The 19,436-nt window shown below is 45.3% G+C and overlaps 1 protein-coding gene across 1 annotated transcript; it reads right to left on the bottom strand.

The window, feature by feature from the left end:
- Positions 1–14,728: 14,728 nt before the first annotated feature.
- Positions 14,729–19,189, bottom strand: PRLHR (prolactin releasing hormone receptor). Its single transcript, XM_067708854.1, has one exon. It carries the CDS (start codon positions 19,144–19,146, stop codon positions 18,034–18,036), a length of 1,113 nt encoding a protein of 370 aa, XP_067564955.1. The 5' UTR covers positions 19,147–19,189; the 3' UTR covers positions 14,729–18,033.
- Positions 19,190–19,436: the final 247 nt, after the last annotated feature.

Here is a 19,436-nt window from a genome sequence, read left to right as displayed (position 1 = left end):
CACCTGGAATGCAGACGCAGTGCCGGGCACTGGACATCTCTGTGCCTGAGGAGGCTGGGGGAGTAAAACAGACTCTGAGTGCTAGCTCTGTGCAATCATGATGATAGAATGAGCGTTTCAGATGAAAACGGGATCTTGAAGAGACATCCGCACCGCAGGGTTCACTGCAGCATTATTCATAATAGCCAAAACATGGAAAACAATCTAAGTGCCCATCAATGGAGGACTGGATAAAGAAAATGGAGATATATATGAATATCATTCGGCCATGAGAAAGAGGAATATCCTGCCATTTGCCATGACATGGGTGGACCATGAGAGCATTACGCTAAGTGCAACAAGTCAGACAGAGGAAGACAGATGCTATATGATACCACTTATATGTGGAACCTAAAAAACACCAAACTCGTAGAAACAGAGGCTAGAATGTTGGTTACCAGAATGGACAGGTATAGGTCAAACGGTATAAACTGTCAGTTGTGAGATGAATAAGTTCTGGGGACCTACTGGGTGGCGTGGTGACTCTAGTTAATAATTCTGTATTACATGCTTGCAAGTTGTTAAGAGGTTAGGTCTTAAATATTCTCACTACAAAAAAAGAAATGATAGTTATGTGACATGAAGGAGGTATGCGCTAAGCTACTGTGGTAATCGTTTTGCAATATAAAAGTGTATCAAATCAACACATTATACACCTTAAACGTATACAATGTTATATGTCAATTATATCTCAATAAAGCTGGGGGGTGGATATCATGTAACCTTTCATGAGTACCGTGTGTCAGACCCTATTCTGAGTGCCTTACATGTGTTATTTCATTTAGTCCTCTCAGCACTTCTATGCAGTGAGTTGTCATCCCACCAACAGTGAGGAAACTGGATATTAAAGAAACCCAGACTTGGCCAAGGTCACTTGCTGGGAAGAAGGGCTGGATTTGAATCTAGGCCGTTGAGGTAAGGAGCCCAAGGGAAACTCCTTCTCAGAGCTGGGACCCAGGGCCCAAGCTGGAAATGTGACAGACTAGCTACCGACTCATCTGACCCACCGCCTCAGGACCTCACAAACCCCCAGCCAGGACAGAGCTGGTCCTGAGCATGCGGGCGATGCTGAGCCTGCAGGTGTGGACCAGCGGTTCTCCTGTGGGGACAGAAGTCATTGGCACAACTAGCTGAGCTTTGGAGTAAGACCCGTGCCCAAATCCTGGATCTGTCACTTGGCAGTGGGGCACTGAACCTCCCCGAGCATCAGTTTCCTTGTTCGTAAAACGGGACTAACAAAACTATCCACTTTACGAGATTATTGTGAGGATTCCAAGAGGTCATGCAGGTAAAGACACATAGTGCTGTGCCCAGTGCCCAGTGGCCAGTCATTAAAAGCTCATCATCAGAGTTATTCTATGTGACATGGGGAGGAAGTGATTGGGAGACTTAAAAAAAAAATCTGAGAGGCTCTGGAACTTTGAAAATGAGATACAGCGGTGGAAAAGGTGACAATTCTATAAATCAGTGGTTCTTTGCCTGGGTAGCCCATTAAAATCACTTAGGGGAGGGACTTCCCTGGGGGCTCAGTAGTTAAGAATCCGCCTGCCAATTCAGGGGACACAGGTTCGGTCCCTGGTCCATGAAGATCCCACATGCCTCGGAGCAACTAAGCCCGTGCACCACAACTACTGAACCTGCGCTCTAGAGCCCACAAGCCACATCTACTGAGTCCGTGAGCCACAACTACTGAAGCCTGCGTGCCTAGAGCCCACGCTCCACCACAAGAGAAGCCACCGCAATGAGAAGCCTGCGCACCACCACAAAGAGTAGCCCCTACTCGCCACAACTAGAGGAAGCCCGCATGCAGCAACAAAGACCCAACGCAGCCAAAAATAAATAAGTTTATTTTTAAAAAATCACTTAGGGGAGATTTTTTTTAAATCCCATGCCTGGACCACACCCCTACACCAATTACATGAGAATCCTCAGGGATGCGGCCCAAATATTGGTCTTTTTTCAAAGAGCCCCAGGTGACTACTGTCCATCCAGAATAGAGAGCCGCTGCTGCAGGGCACGAGAGTTTCATCTGGGAGAGTTTGGTGAGGCCCTCGCCAGCTTTCTTCACGCAATAGGAACGGGTGGCCTCTCCAACAGTAAAATCAAAGCTCAGGGTCCCACTCTGATAGATGAAATTTACACAAGCTTTGGACAAGTCTGTTCTCCACCCTGGGGTTGCAATTAGCAGTTCTTCCCAGCTTCAGTGACATGGTGACAGATGGATGAAATGAATACACTGGGAAATTAAACAACGAGGCAATGTTATGCCAAGAAAATTAACTTGTCCAGCCCCGTTCCTTAGCAACTGCACTCTTATTTCAGGTTTCCTCCCAAAGCCTCTGGTTGTTCACACCACTCCCTTTCATCAAAATGTGAGGCACAGTTATTTATAACTTTAATGAAAGGGCGAGAAAGGCTAGGAATGAGGCAAAAGAAGCTTCCAACCACCCCTCAAATTGCATCGGGCCTGCCCCAGACAAATAGGATCACATTGGCAACTTGTAAACAGGGGTACTTATTTCATTTTCCTGCAAACATAGCATTTGGTACCCCTTCAAGTCTTCACAAAGCAGTCCTGCCTTTTATGAAAACACAGGCATTTGCCAATCCAATCTGGGGCTACCTGGCTAGTCATCATGTGGGAGTCATGCCCTGGATGCCAGAGCACAGACCACAGTGTCCTCAGAAGAAAATCCCTTTTGTGCATCAGGAACAGGCGCAGAGCGGGTAATTGGCTGGTTGTCAGGAGGGGGTGCAGGCCCTCTTCTTTCTAAACTGCCCAGTTGAATTGCCGAAGACCGATCCTCTTCTCAGACGAAGTCTCTCCTGGGTGACCAGCAAGACCAGGGTTTGCTGAGCTTTTCCACTTGACTGATGCAGAGTCCATGGGTCTGGGTAGCAGGAATCTCTGAGATCTAGTGCCTGGCCCAGAAACTTGGCTTCCTGTGCTCTCCTAATAGGATCCAGCTGTGCTCTTGGCTGCCCTGGCCTCATCGTCTTATTTATTGACCACTGTGGGCTTCTGGTCTTAAATGACTTTTTTTTTAAGTGTCTGCCAGAAATCTCTGCCTACAGGGTTTGCTCTATTGCTCTGTTTTATCCTTAAAGCTGAGGTTGTTAACCAGGGTCAAGAATTCAGTGGATCTGTGAAGTAGGATCAGAAGATTTAAGATTTGTACCATCAGAGTCCTGGAAAGCAAAGACAGAGAATGAGGCCAAAAAGCAGTACAAGATATGCTGGCTAAAACTTCCAAAATTTGGAAAGACATAAACCTACAGATTCAAGCTGCTGATAAAAACAGGACAAACCTAAAGAAATCCATGCCAAGATACATCGTAATTAAACTTCAGAAAACTAGAAAAAACACAAAATCCTGAAAACAGCCACCGGAAGAAAATGACACCTAAGTACAGGGCAAAAACAATTAGAATGACAGTGGATTTCTCAGCAGAAACTGTGGAGGCTGGATCAAAATGGAACCATATTTTTCAGGTGATGAAAAAATAACTTAAAACTCAAAATCCTCTACATAGAAAAAATAGTCTTCAGGAATGAAGGAGAAATCAATGAAGATATTCTCACATAAAAGAAAACTAAGGGAATTTTTTGCCAGCACACCTACCCTAAAACAATGGCTAAAGGAATTTCTCTAAACAGAAAAGAAACAATAAAAGTATTCTTGGAACATTAGGAAGATCAAAACTGGTAAGAAAAAATAGAAAACTCTTGAGTTTTCTGAATTATGTTTGACAGTTGAAGCAAAAATTATAACACCGACTGATATGGTTCTAAATGTATGAAAAGAAAATATTTAAGACATATTATAAATGGGAGAGGGTAAAAGGACATAAAGGAAGTAAGTTTTCTATACTTTACTCAGACTGGTACATTCCTGACATCAGTAGACTGTGAACAGTTATATACATATAATGTATTGGATAATACCTAGAGCAATCATTAAAGAAGCTATACAGGGACTTCCCTGGTGGTCCAGTGGTTAGGACTCCGCTCTCCCAATGCAAGGGGCCCAGGTTCATTCCCTGGTCAGGGAACTAGATCCTGCCTGCTGCAACTAGGAGAGCCCGCATGCCACAGCTAAAGATCCCATGTGCCACAATGAAGACCCAGCACAGCCAAATAAATAAAATATTGTTTTTAAAAAAAAGAAGCCATACAAAAAGCTACACTCAAAAAACACTAGAGAGAAATCAAGTATAATTCTAAAAAAAAAATTCAAGGAACCCACAGGAAAGCAGAAAAATTTAAAAATGAAAAATAGATCAAACAGAAAACAAAAAATAAAATGACAGACGTAAGCCCTAACACATCACTAATTACATTACATGTAAATAATCTAATACTCAAATTAAAAGATGGAAATTGAGAGAATAGATTAAAGACATGACCCAACTATATGCTGTCTAAACAAATCTTGCTTCAAATATAACAGTATAGGCAGGTTGAAAGTAAAAGGATGGAAGAAATATATCATACAAACATCAATCAAAGGAGAGTAGGACGGCTATATTAATATCGGATAACATCATAAAGATGTCAATCCTCTGCTTCCTCTCATGCGTATTAACTGTGTAGAGGCATGGGGGGCATAGGTTATTTAGAACAAATTTGAATATATCTTCTTTTGTCTTCCAGGGAGGTGGGGAGATGAGGCGAGAAAATAAATCTCGTTTCTGCTTGTTTCCTCTCACAGTGATGAAGGATGGAGGGAGAAAAGAAATTCTAAAATTTCAGTGTTTCTCCGGATTCTCCTCTGATACTAGCGCAGGGACCTGAAGGTGTGCACAGTCCCTTCACTTAGAGCACACAAAGTAGGCTGAGCACTGCGATGTGTCTCTCAGATCTGCCTTCAGAGAAAAGGGATGTATTCCCCAGCTGCTGGGAGTGCTGCCAGGAGACAGCCCTCAGCTAGCAGTCCCCTTCAAGCGTTGCTTCTGCTGGAAAGAAAACTGCCTCCCCCAAGGTCCTGCACCCTCTAGGGACAGCTGCATCCAGTGACTAATTGGTGCCATGGTATAACGGCCCAGCCTCTTGCCCCAACTCAAGACTGAAGGACCATCCCAGCTTCAGAGTAACCTGTAGGATCAGCTGTGGCCTCTACTGACAGAGATCGCAAAGCAACTCCTCCCTATGCCGATCATGCTTCCTCAATTTCCTTCCACGGGTACTGATCCCAAGAGCACTTTCTAATAAATACCCTGTGTCGTAATCTCCAATCTGCTTCCTGGTAACCCAATTTGGAACCACTGGTGCCAGGAATGATCCAAGAAAGCAGATACTGGCGTGGAATCTCTCAGCTGTCATGAAGACCCCATCACAGGTGGTAGGTGAAGCTCAGATAGCTCTGGGCACAAGGTGGCAACGCAACTGTTAAAACTTTCACTGGTGGTGAACTAGAATGGTAAACCAACTGGGAGGATTACACAAGACGGTGCAATGTACAAGACATTCAAGAAGTCCGGAGGAGGTAGTGTCTGTGAAGACAGTGGAAGGCAGTTGACTGTCACCATTTAAAATTATAACAAAGGCTGAGACTGACTAATGGGCAATTTAAAGCTATATGTAGAATCCAGAGGGTCTTCTTGGTAGCATATGAAAAGGCTCTTGTCCTTTACCAAAGAACAGAGAAACCTGAGGACCAAACCCAGGGCTTAATCGTAAGGTTAACCAAGCTCTTAACCTAAGCATGTTTACTAGGTCAAGGTCAAGGCCCTGTTGGGAAAGAATGGGATCCTGATACATGGTACAGAGATATCTGAACTAATGCACACAAAATCTTGATCTCAACGTTGAGAACAGTAATCTCAATGAAAAGTCTTGATTTCGTGTTCAGTTTCTAGACCCAGAATCCATTGACTAAAGCAAAACCTGGCTCCTGGGAAGGATTCAACAACACCAGGGCAAGTGTACATCATAGTGATTATCTCAGTCTTTCCCTAAAGGACCCTACAGCCATCTACTCAGACAACTGTACGCTGAGGAAAAAGAAATACCCAAAAAGTTCAAGATTCTTGGGCACAGGATCTAAGTTCACACTGATACCTGGAGACCCAAAGCTTCATCATGCTTTGCTGGGGTCATTTGGGAGCCAGGTAATAAATGAAGTCTTGGCCGGATTTGACTCACGATAGCCCACCAGGTCCATGGATTTACCTAGTGTTCATTTTTGTGGTCCCCAAATAATTAGAATAAACTCACTTGATAGTTAGTATAACGACTACATTGGTCCCATGGTCTGTGGGGTAAAGCTATCAGAATGGGGAAGGCCATTTGAAAAACTCTGAAACAGCCCCCCTCAGCCAAAATACTAAATCAAAAGCAATACCTTATTCCAGAAGGAATAGCACATATACGTGCCACCCTTAAGGGCCTGAAGGACGTAGGGGTTGTGAGTATTCGTTATCTCCATTTTATTCACCAGTCTGGGCCCTATAAAATCTAGGTGGATCCTGGAATGACATTGGAATACTGTAAAATCAACCAAGTAGTGGTTTAAATTGCAGCTGTTGTACTGGATATGGTATCTTTGCTAGAAAAGATTAATACGGTTTATAGCCTTCGATCAGGCAAATACATTCTTTTCCTTCCCTTTCAGAACAAAAAATCAGAAACAGTTTGCATTTAATACACATTTTAAAGTCTTGTCTCAGGATTATGTTAACTTTCCTGCTTTCCAACATAATGTAGTCCAAAAATGTTGAACTAGATGAACATCCAACAAAACATCATACTGGCTCACTATCAATGACATTATGCCAAATGGATCTAACGAGCTAATTGGACCAAATGAGCAAGATAAAACTGATACATTTTGATTAGTGCCAAGCAGAGCCAGAGGACCCAAGCTTTATGAGCAAGTAGCCAGGCCCCCCATGTCATCCACCACAGCTACATCAGCACCTTTCCTTCAGTTCACGCCTATGGTCATTTGTTCATCAATGGGTCAGTTCAGTATGTTTGCAGAAGTCAAAAATAGATGGTGATTGCATTATAGCCCCTCTTAGTAATTGTCTTGAAAGACAATAGTGAGTTATGAATAGAGCTTCAGGCAGTATACCTGACCATCCACTTTGGGTGGAAAGAGAAGTTGCCCCTGGTTAGAATATATGTGGACTCACAGGTGGTGTTAAATGGCCTGATTGGATGCAGGAACCACCAGCCCCTTCAGGGATTGCCTCAAAAGAGCCAATTCATTCAAGGTCATGCCTCCTTCCCATGGCAGCCCACATCCAATGACTGACTGACACAGGGTAGGGTTCCATGCTTCCTGTCTCCAAGACCAGACATCCTAGATATTCCCATATGGTTGGCTAAGGCCTCCACTGAGACTGCCTTGCAGCTCAACTTCTCCTTCTGACCAATTACCTCCTTCCCTTCCTTTCCCTTCCCTTTCCTCCCACAGGTTGTTGATCCTCAAAGCACTCCTTAATAAACAGACTGCATGCTAATCTCTGTATCAGAGTGTGTTTCTCAGGGAACTTAACCTGTGACACTATCTTTGAAAATGTTAAGATGAGCTCCAAGGTAAGTAGGAATTGGGGAGTGTTATGGACTGAATTGTGTCTCCCTCCCAAATTCATATGTTAAGCCCTAACCTCCAATGTGACTGTATTCAGAGATAGGGCCTTAAGAGGTAATTAAATGAGGTCATAAGTGTGCGATCCTAATCCAATATGACTGGTGTCCTTAAAAGAACAGGAAGAGACACCAAGGATGTGCACACACAAAGAAAAGGTCACGTGAGGACAAGTAAGAAGGTGGCCATCTGCAAGCCAAGGAGAGAGGCGTCAGGAGAAATCAAATCTGCTGACACCTTGATCTTGGACTTGCAACCTCTAGAACTGTGAGAAATAAATTCCTGTTGTTTAAGCCACCCAGTCTATGGTATTTTGTTATGGCAGCCTGAGCTGACTAATACACAGCCCTAGCAAACTAATACAGACAGCTAAAGGACTAAGTGGAGGAGATTCCCCAGAAGAGAGAAATAATGAGATGTGAGGGTAATCTTGATGGAAAGGAGCTGACCAATAGTTTGGAGACTGGAGCCCAAGGGGGAAAAATGAGACCAATAGGAAATTTTCATTTGGGGGATTGCTGAGGGATTTTGTGATGTTTTAAGTACTTTATAGTATTAGGGTATAAGTCCTCCTTAGGTGAGAGGCTTGAGGGTAAATCAATAAAAAGGTGCTGAGGTCCACATAGGGCTGACCCTAAACAGAGAGAATAATACATCCACAGGAGATAAGGCTCAAGGAAAACTAGGAGTTCTCTTGGGGTAGGAATTCAGAACCATATACACCAAGTGGTCATTAGAACACATGCCCTAGGAATGCTCAGAAATCTTGGAGAGCCCACTGGCCAGAATGTGGGATAGATGTCCATGTCAATTTTATTTAAATCCAAAGGAGGTTGACTTATGTTAGAATTGGGATATGATGACTCTAGTTTGGGGGCCTGTACCCCTTCCTCTATGGTTTTATCATGGTTTTCATGATTGTCCACCTATCCAAGGACAATTGTATGTTCCCAAAGACAGAGCCCATGTTTCATCTCACACCACCCAGAGAACCTAGCCAGTGTCAAAAAAAAAAAATAAGCAGGTGAGTATTGAATGAATGAGTGAATAAAACATCTGACAGGGGCAAGACACTCTTCTCTTTGTAGTAAGAAGATTATTCTAGGGACATTTGTGTTTGGGACTGCCCAGCCTCCACTCCCCCTTTCTGAGGGCACTCTCACTTCCTTTAGCTCCTTCTCCATGGTTCCAGACTGATAGGACTACACTCAGGTTCCTTGCCCTCTCTGATCAGGGAACAAAACCAAGTCCATCAGATGTCCTCTCCTTATAATTTTAAGCTTGAGCTGAGGGACACAGAGATTGAAAGTAGCATTCAGACTACTGGCCCCCAACCAGACTATTCCTTCTATGAACTTCTTGTTGTACTTCTTGGGTAAGTTAAACTCCCTTTTGGTAATTAAGTTTCTTCATATTAAACACTGTCTTAGTCCATTCATTTTTCTATAACAAAATATCATAGGTGGCTTATAAACTTATTTCTCACAGTTCTGGAGGCTGGGAAGTCCAAGATCAAGGGGCTGGAATATTTGGTGAGCCAGCATCATGATTCATAGATGATCATCTTCTCACATGGCAGAAGGGGAAAGAGATCTCTCTGGGACCTCTCTTATAAGGGCACTAATCCCATTCATGAGGGCTCCACCATCATTACCTAATTATCCCCTAAAGGTCCCATCTCCAAATACCATCACAATAGGGATTCGATTTCCACATATGAATTGGGGAGAGGGACACAAATATTTAGTCTATGTTAAACACATGCACAAATACCCACCTTTCAAAGGTTATTGTAAAGATAATAATTAATAGTAAACACTTCACAGAACACTTGCATAGTGGGAACTCAACATATGTGAGTCCTTCTATGCCCTTACCTTTCTCTACACCTACCAGAATCCTACGTCAGTGCAGGGCTCCAAGATGCCCCCAAATAGTGCCACGGGATATAAAACAACATCTTTGCCTTAAATAAACTTTACCTGGAACTGATCCCAACTGATCTGCTGTTATTGTAAAGGCTGGGTGAGTGAGTGTGTGTTTTCAATAAATTCTTTAGAAAAAAAACCCATCAATCAGTGGATATTAGGACTTCCCTGGTGGTGCAGTGGGTAACACTCCGTGCTCCCAATGCAGGGGACACAGGTTCAATCCCTGGTCAGGGAACAAGATCCCACATGCATGCTGCAACTAAGACCCAGTGCAACCAAATAAATAAATCGTTTTTTTTTTAATCAGTGGATATTAGCTATTCAATTGCCTGCCATTTGGTCTATTCCCATTGGCTACTTTATTCTTAATGTGTCTGAAATAAGCCTGATTCTGCATAAACTCAGTGACATGCTTATAGAGCTTAAGAAATCACTAATATTTTTCCATTTCTTCTTTATACTTTTTTGTATTATTTGTTTTAACAATAAGATTTTTGTATTATTTATAAAACCAGAAAAAATCTTTTTTAACAGAATTGAAAAAAAATCACTGAAGTATATCCCTGCTGTGTCACCAACACAGGCTGTGTGGCCTGGGAAAAGCCCCACACCCTCTCTGGACTTCAGTTACCTTAACTGTTAAATGCAGAGATGAGCCCAGATGCTCCCTCGGGGTCCTTCTCACGGTCTTGGACTCTACATGTGTTTCAGAGTCTCTCGCCCACTGGAATAGGGTATTTTCTTTTGCAGCACTACCAGCCAGTGGGCAACCCTCAATCTTTTCCAAGTCACAGCTGGCACAGCTGTAGCCAGAGTTCTGTAATGTGGGCAGTTCTCGGACTGTCCCACAGTGAGAGGTTGCAATGAAATCCAGAGACAAGCCTTGTTCCCGTGATGTGTAAGGCTATGCCTGCCCCCTTTAGGGTCTCTTTCATCTGCTGTGGGTATCAGGCACTTGGCCTGTTCACTGAGTCTGGTTTGCTGTTGAAAGAGAGCATAGCAAGCTACTGTTCTCTGAGCAGGTGTGCTGACTGGGGGAAAGGGTGATGAGTATGCTTTGTGAGTATTAAATGCACTCAAAACAAAATCACCCTTAATGAATGGATTCATTAAGACACAGGTCTGAACTGCCTTGACAATAAGCGTGAGAAATGAACAAATACTTCCTTGCCACGATCTTTCCTCTCTTAATCCAGGAAGGCTGTTTTTTATTCAGCCTTCAGCTACAGTCCCAGAGTGTCATTACCTCTTGATTAGCATAATGAGCACCTGAGTAGTAATGGCCTGACAAATTGCTCTTGTACTTTTCTGTTTAGTAGGGCATTCATTCAAGAAGCCAAAGCGTCCTCCTCCTTGCATCCAAGTGGAAAATCACCAGCATCAAAAGAACAAAAATATGGGCAATAAATGTTTGCAGGCAGGTGGGAAGGATGAAAGGGAGGGAGGGAGAGGAGAAGGGAGGGAGGGAGGGAGGGAGGAAGGAAGGAAGGAAGGAAGGAAGGAAAGAAGGGAATTCCATCCCATGATAAAATTTCAGACCTCACTTGGTCAGCATCCAAAGAGGGCATGAGTTTGCTTGGAAGACCCACTGTGGGTTTGGGCTTTGTCTCAAAGCCAGCCTCTGCACAACAAGAGAACAGTTATCTGAGTGTCAAAGAATACTGCAAACTTGGAGCAACATGGATGGACCTAGAGATTGTCATACTGAGTGAAGTAAGTCAGACAGAGAAAGACAAATATCATATGATATCGCTTATATGTGGAATCTTAAAAAAATGGTGCAAATGAACTCATTTATAAAGCAGAAACAGAGTCACAGATGTAGAAAACAAACTTATGGTTACTGGGGGCAAGTGGGGGAGGGATAAACTGGGAGATTGGGATTGACATATACACACTATTATACATAAAATAGATAACTAAAAAAGACCTACTGTATAGCACAGGAATCTCTACTCAATACTCTAATGGTCTATATGGGAAAAGAATCTAAAAAGAGTGGATGTATGTATATGTATAACTGATTCACTTTGCTGTACACCTGAAACTAACACAACATTGTAAACCAACTACTAGACTCCAATAAAAATTGAAAAAAAGAGAATATGGCAAACACAGCGCTGACGGGGGCAGAGAGAGAGCATGTTCAGGCCAACCTATCACTCTGTCGGGAAACACCTGCTTCTTGAGAGCGAGCACAGTTCAGTGAGGATGGAACCTGCGCTTTGGAGCAGTCCGCCTGAGTTTGAGACTCAGCTTTGTGACTGACTGACAAGCCGTGTGATCTTGGACAAGCTACCTAGCCTCTCTGTGACTTACTTTCCTGCCCTATAAAATGCGGTGTAGGTAGATTGCAAATGGCCATGAACACTCTGTAGCTCCTTCCATCAGGAGGTGGGGATTTTCATGGTTCCCGTCTCACGGTGTTACTATCTAGCTATAAAATTCTAGGCTACCTGGCACGAAGCAAACTTTCCATAAAATGTAGCAATAGTTATTATCATCATACTGTTACTTGTCATTATCATGTCACTTGTGTGGTGTGGGACAATGTGACAGGAAGGGGCTTTGGAACCAGACAGACCTGGATTCAATCCCAGTGCCACTCACCGACTTTGGGTAAATGACTTCTCTGAGCTTTACTTTCTTCACCTGTAAAACTGGGACAAGCAATGCCAGCCTTGCAGGGCTGTGGTGACCTTGGCACAGAGTGGGAATCTCACGGAAGGACACGACTGCCACCATGCCTGCTTCTTGGCATACCCAGGGCGGCAGGACCTGAGCGCCTGCCGTGGGCACCTCCCCAGGCCCACCTGGAGCTCCGTGGGACTTGGAGAGAACACGGGTGCACTGAGGCCCCTGCAGGGCTGCCTTCACCCTGATGGAGTCCTCATTTCTTGCTGGAAGTTGGACGGAGAAAATAATCAAAGGAGACAGTACTTTACACGTTCAAGGCGCCTGAGAAGCATCCTCCCCGATATCGGCCGATTGACTACGAATTTCAGTTCAACAACAGAGGGATGTGTTTCCTAGCAAGATTTTTTCTTTTTAACACGTCTACTAGAGCAACACTTTTCTTTGATTGATTCCCAAACACCATTTTTTAAATATACGGTTCCACACCAAGAGGCTCTAATACAGTAGGTCTCAAGAAGGGACCGGGCCCCTGTGTTTTCTAAGAGCTGTGCAGTGATTCCGAGAAGTGCTGTGGCTGGCTGAAGGCAGAGGCAAAGGGAGGGGTGATCCTTCACCAGGCCTTCTAAACCATAAGGGCAGCGTGGCGTGGCAGGTGAGGGCTTAACTTGGAACCAGGGGATCTGGATCTGAATCCCAGGTCCCCACTGCTCGCCTTGGGACCAGGTAAGTAAGTCACTTCCCTTGCCGCCTTCACAAATGAGGATAACACCTGCCCTACTCACCTCCAGGTGCTGTGGTGCAGGTCAGATAAAATCATTCTCGGGCTTCCCTGGTGGCGCACTGATTAAGCATCTTCCTGCCAATGCAGAGGACACGGGTTCGAGCCCTGGTCCGGGAAGATCCCACATGCCGTGGAGCCACCCAACCCGTGTGCCACAACTACTGAGTCTGCGCTCCAGAGCCCACGAGCCACAACTACTGAGCCCACGTGCCACAACTACTGAAGCCCATGCGCCTAGAGTCCGTGCTCTGCAACAAGAGAAGCCACTGCAATGAGAAGCCCACGCACCACAACGAAGAGTAGCCCCCGCTCGCCGCAACTAGAGAAAGCCCGCGCACAGCAAAGAAGACCCAAGACAGCCAAAAATGAAAAATAAATAAAAATTAAAAAAATATATATATATATATATAAAGAGGAGACCGTCCTTTGCTTTTTCTGGCTCAGGTTTCCTCGCTATAGCCCCAAACATGAAAATGAAACACATCTGACCTTTCGCTGTTAGGGCCTCTTGAAAGCTCTGCATGAGATTTATCGTGTCAGGGGCCCTGCGGAGATTCTGTGCAAACTCCCGTTATCCACCTCTGCCTGGCGCTTGTCTGTGAAACATTAATCGTATGAGCTCCAAGACCCCACAGTGGGCAGGAAATGCAACAAGCAGCTGCGCTTGCCACATTGTTGCAGCCTGCCCTCCGCAAGGGGATTAGCCAGGGTGTCTCCCCAACATGATTCACCGGAAAATAGATGCTTGAATCCCACCACCTCCCCTTCACTGGGGTGGAGGGAGCTTCAGATCAGAGGTATTTATAGATGATAAGGAAAAATAGAACTAAAAAAAGGCAGAATAGAAACATAGTGGGAAATGAAGAGGAATTGACTTGGAAAACAGAGAAGGACAATTCAAAACCTGTTAGAAGTGTACACATTCAATTTTCAAAATAAGGCTTTCTACTTCCAAAGACTGACTGGGAATGTACAGTCTTCTAACAAATCAAGATTGCAACTTTCATCCATCCAAATAAATATTTTACATTTTCAACGTCTGTATACTGTCTTCTCTCACTTTGCAAAAAAAATCCCTGGAAAGGTATGCACAAATCCATTTTTAAGTCTTAGTTTAGATGTACCAGAAAATTCTGTTTATGATGCTATCATGAAGGTTTTGGAATGTAGATGATTAAATTTTGTTTACAGACCCACGTGTTGAATGTTTTAAAATTTCTCAAGTCATAGGTGGAAGTGGGTGATTAAATGCTAACATTTAAATAATGATTCAGATTTATGATGATATAGAAATTAAGCATGAAATTCTCTACTCTCCCTCTGATGGACCATCGGATTTAGACACCTGCAGTCTTGGAGAACACAGAGCTTGGCGCCATGTACAGAAATGCTGTCACTACTTAGATTGGGGCCAGGGGGTCACAGGCCCTAAATGAACAGTTCACTCTTGGAATTAGCTTGAACTGACAAATTCAGATTGAGTAGCATGTTTTCCTTGGCATGATTTATCCTTGCTTTGATCCTGGCCATCCTGAGGTTGTGTGGTTACACTGTGTGTGTAGCTGGCTTAGTTTATTAATCCCACGGCTGGAGACTGTTCTACTGATTTAATGTTTATTGAGAACCCACAATGTGTGAAACACAGTACAAGCCCCATCCTGAAGAGCTTCACACAGTGAAGTCAGCCCCAGATACATCCTATGCACATAACAGACACCAGTGCCTGAAGGGAAATCAATCAGGGACTTGCCTTGGGGAATAAAGGTGCTCCTAACCTCTCATCTGCAGGGGATGGACCCTGGTTCACTCCCAGATCTAGCCACACTCTTGCCTGGGTCCCCTTGACGCCAGCTCCGTGCCTTACTTATATTTGTCAGACTACTAGGTGTTCAGGAATGCAAGCCACAGGACAGAGGTGGTGAACTAGCCTACCTGAGAAAATAAACCTAGAACTTAGCACCCCCAGTAGAAGAGCAGACTGAAAATCCACAAGAACAAAAATTCAGAAACGTTACATCAATTGGAATAGTTACCTTAGCATCTCTCACAGTTGCTATTTCCAGGTAACTGTGGCCAACACATATTGAAACAGCCCCCAGCCGATTTAGTGAAATAAATCAATTGGTTGACTGCCAAAAGTAAGACTTGGAGACGACACTTGCAAAGAGGAGTACAGAACCTCCCATCAGCCTCAGAAAGGGCTAGTGCCAAGTACCAGGCTGGCTCCATTCCCAGCCTTACGACTCCTTGCAGGAAAAGGGCTGGATACTTGGTATTAACTAAAATGAACTACCATATTAAATTAAAAGTTCTACCTCAACCCTCTGTGGATTCCTCTAGGACTCTTCTGAGAGATTTGTTTGATCAGTTTGTTTTGTAGTCAGACACGTCTCCAATAGATTTCAGATAGGGTAAGAATTAATTAGTTGCTGTTCAGTTGCCAATCTGCATAATTTGTAAAGATGTTTATAAACACAATTCTCCAGCCTCTTTAGGCTCTCCATAAAGTCCACATAAATGTTAAAAAAAATTTTTTTTAACTTAAGCTGTAGGCATGATAGAAACTGGTGGGAGCTTTTCTAGTAATTAATGGGAACGCTTTCCTCTCACAGTTGACTTAAATCAAACTATCAGGGAACATTTCAATTTTTTTAACATGCCAGCAACCAGGATTTGGAATAATTCATGGTGTATAACTTTATAACGTCATTGACCTAAAATTGAATGACAATACTTTAAAAAAAAAAACTGATTGGACTCATACAGAGCCTTACACAGAGATGTGTAAGGAAACTGTTGAATGGATACCTATATATTCTGTGATAGGATTTACCTCTATGTGCTCCACCAGGTATTGTCTAAAGGCTAATAGAGTATTCCCAAAGCTTCATTCAGATGTTTCTGAGGTTCATTAGAAAGAGAATAATTCTTAAGGCATTTAACCTTGGATGCATGTTAAAATCACCTGAAGTGCTTTGAAAAATGCTGATACCCAGTCCCCATCTCAAATCAACTGGACTCTCTGGGGATAGGACCTAGGCACTGATGTTTTTTGAAAGCTCCCCAGGTAATTCTAGGAGCAGCCAGGGCTGAGAACCAGTGACTTAAACCCTCCAGTGAAGAGACCACAATTAATCAGATTCCTCCCCCAACTACTTCCACCCCTTCCCCCAATCCCTCCCGTCTCCACACATACCCATCCAAAGAATGATCTGAGGAAACAGGAAATGTCTAGCCTTGAGTCTCCCAAACAGTAGAGCTGCTGGAAGCACAGGAACCAGTCCCTGGGATGCTGGGAGATGAGCTCATTTGGGGTGGGGAGTGACATCATGCTGTGCGTGGGTCACATTATTAGAGCACAGGCTCTTTGTTCTCTAAATCCACAGACGAAGCTGAAAGTTAGTTTTAGCGCCATTGCCAGAGGTAACGGCATCTCCCAAGTTCACCTGCCTTTTCCTTTCTCCAGCCTTTTCCTGCCCTTCCCCATGCTGTGAAAAGTCTAGTCATATAAGTACTAAAGACTCATATTGCTAACGAGCCCAACGATGAATGGAGCCACTCTTCCATTGTGCTACTGACATCAGAGTAAAAGGGTATAATCCTTGTCATCCCCAAATCACCCCCTCTTTTCCTTCCTTTCGGGGCACACTTTAATGAGTGAATGAGCTCATTGAGAGTAACAGAAGGGGAGAGGTGGGAAAACACTGGTTCTGCTGTTTAGTGCTGGAGTAGTACTGGAATCTTCCAGTTGGTAGCTGAACGGCTGCAGACACCACTCCATGGCCTATATGCCACAAGGGCTAATCTGACAGCTGCATATCATGTATCATTTCCCAAGACTCCTGCCTTCACTGCCACTGTCATTATTCCAGCATCAATGTGGAAACCCTTGTCCTCATTAAAGAGCTCCTGGGATGTTAAGTAAGGATTAGCAGCCTGGTATCATGGTCCTACAGTCATCACCTCTTCCCTTCACCCGGAAAGGAATTAAGTGTTTGATCTGTGCACCCTGTAGGTGGCACTTCACTCTTCTGTTCTGGATTTAAGTAAGCTTCTCCCCTTCCTTATATTCTGAGTCGATCGTGTTCCAAGTGTGTCACCACAGAGCAGGCGCTGAGCAGTCAGTTGACAGCTGTTGATCCGCTGCGAGATCAGGAAAGAGCATTACGCTACGGCACACAGCGTACACTGCGTATCCAGAAAACCAAATATTTGAGTGCCTGCCTGTGGCAAACACTGGGTGTGTATATACAAACATACACGCGGATAGGGTGTCTGTCCTATGCAGTTACATATCCCCTTAAACGATTTGAACCTTTTCCTCTTTATCCCTATTTATCTATATCTTCATCAACTAATTCAGCTCATCATTTTCAAATAGAAATTGGGGGATAAGGAGGAGGGAAAACAGTAGCAAAACCTCTTGAAAGGTGGTTTGTAAGTGTTTTTGTACTATAAATTCAAGTGGATTTAAAATTAAAACCCCTTTGGCATATAAAGGTCTTATTCAGGAAATGCTGAAATCCTAGATGTAGAGTTGTAGTACATATTTCCCTGGAATCCCAGAAATTAATGGGTTCAAATTGACTAAGCAATTGTATCTCGGCTGAGCCCCTTTTAAAAGGCAACCTGAGAAGCTCTACCAACCCCAACAAAGCCATTTTAAACCCCCTGCTCATTGCTCCTTCATCTCCCCATTGAGCAAGCAGAAGAGGAACAAGGAAGGCAGCTACGGTCCTGAAATACTGTTCTGAACCAGGAGAAGGAGCTTTGTTTGGCCTTCAAGGGCAAACGGAGGAAATAATAAATCCTCTTTTCCTCTCCCCGGCCTCCTGCAAGCAAAGCACAAGACTCTCAACAAAGCCCACTTAGCATTTTACAAAGACACAGGACAAGGAAAGACAGCTGGACAAGAAGGCTGGGCTGGAAGCTTTGCCCCTTATTGGCTTAGTATTAGCTTAGCTCTGGAATAAACTCTCCAGTCCGGCCTCGGGTGGGCATCCTCGGAGACAAGCGGACATGGAGTTCCCCAAGGCCTGGCGCAGTGGCATCAGATGAGCACGCTGACTGTCATGCTCTGGCCGTGCGGCGCGATCTTGCGGGGCCAGGTGAACAACAGTTTGCGTAGCTCCTCACGGAAGCTGTCGTGCAGCCAGGCGTAGATGAAGGGGTTGTAGCAGACCGAGCTCATGGCGAGCCAGTGGCAGAGCAGCTGCACTAACCCGAAGGCATAGGGGTCTATGGCGCGCGGGTCGAGATCCCGCAGCAGATTGAAGACGTGCAGGGGCAGCCAGCAGACGGCGAACACCACCACCACCACCACCAGCAGGCAGAAGGTGCGGCGGCGTCGCGCGCGATCCCAGTCCGCTTGGCTCGGGGTCACGCAGCCCGGCACCACGCGGTTGCGGAGCTTCACCGACACCCGGACGTAAGACAAGAGGATGACCAGCAGGGGGAGCAGGTAGGTGACGAGCAGCAGCCCCCAAGCGTAGAGCTGGCGCTGGCGCTCCTGGGACCCCCAGAACTCCTCGCAGAGGCGCACGCGGTGTGGCTTGAGCTCGACGTGGTAGGTGTGCACGGCGGCCGGCAGCGCCAGCACCGCGGACAGCGCCCAGATGGCCAGCACCGCGTAGGCGCTGAGGCGCAGCGAGATGCGCCGGCGCAGAGGGTGCACCAGCACGACGTAGCGGTCCACCGCGATGGTGGCGAGCGTGAACACAGACACATAGACGGTGACGGGCTGCAGGAAGAAGACCAGGTGGCACAGGCCGCCGCCGAACACCCAGCCGCGTGGCTCGAAAGCGTAGGCCAGCGTGAGCGGCACGCAGGCGGTGCACATGAGCACGTCCGACAAGGCCAGGTTGCCGATGAGGAAGTTGGTCACGTTGTGCAGCCGAGGCACCCGTGCGATCACCAGCACCAGCAGGCAGTTGCCCACCAGCCCCACGACCACCACGATGCTGTAGAGCAGCACAATCAGCCCCTTCAGCTGATGCACCAGCTGCAGGCTCTGGAATGGCGCGATGGCCTGCGCGCCCGGACCAGCCGCCGACCCATTGCCCACCAAGGCTCCTGAGCTCTGGTTGGCCGGAGTTGAAGCCGCCCGCAGCAGCCCAGAAAAGAAGTCAGGGGCCCCGGGACCCTGAGTCGCCAATGAGGCCATGGCCACCTGTCCAAAGAGAATCAAAGTCCGTCACTTCCCATTCTCTCTCCGCCCCCTCATACACCAACTGCGCCCCTCAACACACACACACACACTTTAGTGACCCAAATATTCCTCTGGAATGACTGGCCACAATAAATAACAACAAAATTTAAAGTGCCGTCACCCCTACCTCTGTAAAATTAAGTCTGTGAGTTAGATGTGCACAGGTTATTTCAATGCCTTCTACTCTATTTAGAGCCCTTACAGTCCCCACAGGCCAGATCCAGGAGCACAGTCCTACCTGGTGA

This window comes from Pseudorca crassidens, chromosome 16, assembly GCF_039906515.1.
Source record: "Pseudorca crassidens isolate mPseCra1 chromosome 16, mPseCra1.hap1, whole genome shotgun sequence".
NCBI classification, from domain to species: domain Eukaryota; kingdom Metazoa; phylum Chordata; class Mammalia; order Artiodactyla; family Delphinidae; genus Pseudorca; species Pseudorca crassidens.
The sequence above is the reverse complement of the archived record's forward strand: the minus strand, read 5'-3'. Positions and strand labels throughout refer to the sequence as shown.

Bases quoted from the DNA above. Each gene is read 5' to 3' on its own strand.
- PRLHR (XM_067708854.1), bottom strand. From the start codon at position 19,146: ATGGCCTCATTGGCGACTCAGGGTCCCGGGGCCCCTGACTTCTTTTCT.